Source organism: Orycteropus afer, unplaced genomic scaffold (assembly GCF_000298275.1).
Source record: "Orycteropus afer afer isolate SDZICR_OR568_19922 unplaced genomic scaffold, OryAfe1.0 scaffold00375, whole genome shotgun sequence".
NCBI lineage: Eukaryota > Metazoa > Chordata > Mammalia > Tubulidentata > Orycteropodidae > Orycteropus > Orycteropus afer.
Window position 1 is genome coordinate 914,198 of NW_006921962.1, and position 5,270 is coordinate 919,467.

General features: G+C 38.0%; 1 protein-coding gene across 1 annotated transcript in view; it reads left to right on the forward strand.

Annotated features, from left to right (window-relative positions):
- Positions 1-5,270, forward strand: part of PPFIA2 (PTPRF interacting protein alpha 2) — a 643,396-nt gene that overhangs the window by 591,767 nt on the left and 46,359 nt on the right. The window contains exon 21 of the mRNA XM_007953155.2: positions 3,587-3,668. Coding sequence (XP_007951346.1) covers positions 3,587-3,668 — 82 coding nt within the window. The remainder of the gene's footprint in view (positions 1-3,586; positions 3,669-5,270) is intronic.

The window sequence follows — 5,270 nt, forward strand, 5'->3', positions numbered from 1 at the left end:
TAAGGCATTTGACTGCTAACCAGAAGGCTAGTGGTTCAAACCCACCAGCCACTCCTTGAAAAGAAGGTTGGGCAAATCTACTTCCATAGTGATAATGCCTCGGAAACCAAAAGAGGGGTCACTATGAGTCCGATCCGAAATGATGGCAGTGAGTTTGTTTTTTTGGTTTGAGATTGGCAAAGATATTGAATGATAAGAAAAACAATAGACAAAATTTACTGAAAAGAGAAGCACCTAGATATTAATATTAGCTGACATGCTTTTCAACATTTAAAACTACTCCCTGAGTAGCTCTTCTGTGGCTGATTTTATTCTAGAGCCTCAAGTTCATGGCTGAACAAAATCTGTGAAAAATTCCTGCTCTCTTTAAGCTTATATTTGTGTCAAGGGTGACAACTCAAGTAAGCTACACAGTGTGTCAGAAGATAAGTGCCCTGGGGAAAATTTAAAAGGAATCAAAAAATAAAATAAAAGGAATGCTTGTGGAGGGAGGTGTGGAAGAAGACATTCATTCATAGAGAAGGTCATCTTTGAGTATATATTTAAAATAGGTGAGAGAGTGAGCCATGTGGAGATAAATGGGAAGAGGATTCCAGATAGAGGGAACAGAAAGTGCAAAATGTTTTGAAGTGCAAAGAGATCGGGCATGTTTCCACAAAGTGTTCTGGTTACCTAGTGCCACTCTGACAGGAATATACCACAAAAGGGATGGCTTTAAGAAACAGGATTTTATTCTTACAATTTAGAGGCTTTAAGTCTGAGTTCAAAGTGCCAGACTCTAGGGGCTGGGTGAATTCCCCTCAACCTTAGGCTTCAGCTCTGCCTCCAGCTCCTGGCCCACTGGAGCTACAGGCATTTCTTCACACAGACAGCTGCTGACTGCTGAGGCTGCCAAGCCCAATGTTGACAAGTGAAAAAAAACACAGTCCTGATGTTACCAAACCACACAGCAGGGCATTCATTAATTCAAGTCCATTGTAAGTCCCCAGGTCAGCAGAACATGGCAGGCTGCTGAACAATGACATGGCCACATGCAGGGTTCAAGCATGCCATAAGCTAGAGACCATTCCCCAAGGCTTCTGCTTATATACAGGAAGCAGACCACAGCCCTAAGGCAGCTGCTCAACTGCTCACAGTAGATTCCACCATGGAGTTGATTACCAGTGTCATCAAGGGGAGTACTACATCCAGCTGCCCAGCCACTCAACTAGGCCCAGACAAGTTGACACACAAACTGAACTACCACAAACAGCAAAGAGACCAGTGTTGCTGGCATGAAGTGAGTCAGGGCCTGAGATAGGAAGTGAATCAGGGAAGAGGAGGAGAGGGTGAATCCTAACAGCTGCTTTGGCTCATCTTCTCAGTGGGAGGGAGAGCTATGGGAGGATTGTGAGCAGAGAAGGGATAAAATTTGTTTTACATTTTACAAGGATTACTCTAGCTTGTGTGGTATAACTTTTTTCAGAACACTAGTTAGAAGTTTCAAAAATGTTTCTAGCTTTTAAAAATGATTTATACAACTCATATAATTCATTTGTGAAAAAGGTATGTGCTTCTTAGATGTTTAGTACATATCTACTTAGTTTTTGTTTTCACCAAATGAAACAGAAAACAATTGTATACATGTATTTGTTTCTTCTTCTTTTATGGCACTTTTGTCTGAGAAAGTTCCCTTCACTATTGGACATAACATTACACCTCCCTCAGGCTCTGGGGAGGCATTTAAATAGTCTTGCGCATACTGCATGCTCAGTCTTGCCTCTGCATCTCCACTCCTACTGCTAATCCTGCTTGGAATAACATCCCCATCTCCTTCCTTCCTGCCCGTCAGAGCTAGCTGTGTTGCCACAAAGCCTTCACCAATTGTTTCCATTACTATTAACATCTTTTCCAAAATCCTTATGCCCTGAGAATGTGCATCACCAAGTTTATAACAGCTATTTGTGTATTGTATTGTGTTTTTCAACCATTTCAAATGTTTGCTTTGTCTAACTAGATAGCTCTTGGAAAGCTGGGTCCATGTTCTCCCTTTTCTGCATGGAGCACAAGTTGAAATTCACAAAAGATGTTCGTTAAATCCTGATGTTTTGTTGGTTGATCCCTCAACATATTTCTATATCTGTCACAGTGAAATTAGGGTATTCAAATCTGCTTTTTAATGAAGGATGTCATTGGGAGCCCCAAGGGAATGATTGATGGTAGAACAAGCCAGGTGGGGACACTTTTCCAGTTTTTAAATTGAATTCAGGGCACCAGTGTTGCTGGTCCCTTCCCAGGTGCTGAATAGCTTATATGCAGAAATCACTATTGCTTTTCTTCCTTTTATTTCAGATGAAATAGCACTTTATTTATGAGTATCTTCAGCTGATAAACATTAATTTTGTTTTCCTCCTTATTTCTTTTATGCACTGCATTTTTGGTTGGTACCATCTCTATCACAAATGTAGAATGGCCTCATGTGAAAAGCCATTTCAGATTATATATTTTGCCATATTAATATTGTTCAACATGATAAACAATTAATTGGTCTTTAGTATGGAAATAATCAAATGCTTTATTAAGGAGTTCATATATGATATGAATAAATTTTCCTAAGTATGAAAGACACACACTCAAATTAAACAATGCATATACTACATTTTTTTTTAATCATGTTTATAAGATCAAGGCACACTAGGAAACAGAGATTATGCTTTCCAATATGATCTTGCCAAATATATATCATTTTGAGTTTTGATTTAAACACTTGCTTACTCTCTCAATTATAAACTATCTCAAACTGGTTTTGTAAATGGGTTTCAGTTCTAAAGCCTCAGTATACTGGACGATGAATTCACAATGCATTCATCAAGAAGCTTTCATCTTTTTGTGGTCAAGGATAACCATTTGCTTTTTGTCATTGAGGTATTTTACTTTCACTGAAAATAGTAGAGATTATAAGCAAAATTAAGTGTATTTGTTGAATTGCACACCTTGCATTGCTTTCTAGTAATAGAAGTCCAATTACCTTAGAGTTCTCTTCAAATGAGAAGAAATTTCATAGTTTAGGAGAAGAACTAACTCCTAAAGTTAGTTTCTTCCTTTGAACCTAGAGGACATGCTAAAACCAAACACATCATTGGATTGGATTAGAATGAGCAAGTTTGTCTTCTATATACAGGTGTTTGCTGCTGTTTGTTTCAGTGGAAGCACTGAATAGTAAGGTGAAAGCAGAAGTACAGCTAGTGGAAGCCACGTTTAGATCCCATAATGTGTTCTTGAATGTGCATATAAGGAAATTCTTCTTGTAAAGATCTAGGATATTTGTAGATAACATAATTCATTTTCTTAGTCCATTAGCACTTGGTGTTTGAATTTTAGTGGCTAAATGTTGGGAAAATTATTTGCAGATGTCAGTGTTTTACTCCTAACCAAAGCAGTGGATGATTTGCTTTTATTACTCAAAGGAAGAACGAATTCTGTTATTTTGTATTATCTCATAAAAGTCATGTAGAGGATTATTACTATTTAAATATTGCCATTAAAAATAATAAGCACAGCCACATGTTTTACATATCATCTGACTAATCTTTGCTATATACTCCAGGCATGAACTTCTAGAAGAAGCTCGGAGAAAGGGATTACCTTTTGCCCAGTGGGATGGGCCCACTGTGGTGGCCTGGCTAGAGGTAAGACAGGTTTTAATAACCAGAAGACTCTTAAACTAATAATTACTAATTTAATAATTTTTGGAGATAGCAAAGGATAAATTACTAAAGGCATAGTTTCCCAGTGGCCAGGAACAGCTTCTAAAGGGAAGCTTTGCTTTATCTAGGGGCCTGTTTTACTCTGACACTTCCTTGTGATTAGGGAAAAAAGGAACCACTGAGTGGGATAAAAGAAAATTTCTCTAAATCCTGCCTCCTTCTTAGCTAGAGAAAAAGAAGGAACAATTACTGAGCCTTATTTCTTTTGTTGCAAATATACACACATCTGTCCCAGGTCATCAGGCCGGAGTACCGTCTCATCAGCAGGCTACAGGGAGGAGCATCTCCATATTCAGCACTTCTGTCTTATGCAACACACTGCTGCCACCCAAATGTATAAAGAGCCATGTTGTTGTTTGTAATGTAACTCCTGAACCTAGCCCTCTAAAGCCTAGAAGCCAGCCCTGGTTTAGACACTTGATAAAGTAAAAGCAGTCTCATGCTCTTGTTAATTTCTGTGTCCAAACTGAATGTTTGATAAAGCACCACATTCAACATTTCCTACACAATATAGTGTTACTGGAAAATACAGCAATACCTGAGCAAGATGCAGGCCAGCAGAAGCAGGCTTTGACCATTAGGGACATATGTATTTGACCAAGTAGGTCCCCTTCTTGGCCCTTATCAGTAGTTTCCACTGCCCTTTCCATTCAGTTCTCTAAATGGGCTTTTAGCAGTTTCTAGGACAGGCCACTGTCAGGGCAAAGAAGCATATAGTCTCTTCTTGCATGACAAAGCTATTAGAGACCATTGTTGTAAGTGGTTTGGGATTAGACAATCACCATCATCACATTATATCGAGAACTAGCTAATTAATCAATGAAGAAAACAATTAAAACACATTTTATTAAAAAAAAAAATAGGTAGGTAGGTAGGGAAGCAGGATTTGCATTTTTCTTGGACTGAATGAAAATAGCTTTTGCCTTGCTTTATTTCACTCTTTCATATCAGTCAGGAAATTTTTACCGTATTAGTGATCAAAGTTGCCTCTTTAAAGCATATCATTAAAATTACTATATTTAAAAAAATCAAATATAAGACAAAATGCTTACAAGTACACACCTGGAAAATGACAGCAGTTCATTGTTCATTTTTCAATTTGATAAAATGATCTGCAGTTTGACAGAGAGTTAGCTGCTATTTTGGCTACTAATGAACAAATCCTTTATAGAAAAAGCAGATTCACTGACATTAAGGTGCTAGGAAGTGACAGGCAGTGAAGTTTGTGCTAATTAAACCTATCCTGAGCACACAGGAATCGCTCATAATGTGCTTCCTAATGTGACTCAAATTATAACATGGAATAAGCCAGATGAATGAGCAGCGTTATCTGATGAATGAGGGCTCTTAACTTTCACCTCCTTGAGTGCACAGCCTGTTAACAGTGATGTGTAGAAGTGAGTCTGATGCTTCACACACAATTTGTCCCCATCAAACACTCTGCAAAAGCTAATCAGGAATGACAATGTATTGGCAAGCTTTAAAGTAGTGTTAATCAATGTAGAAATCCAAACATTTTAGTAA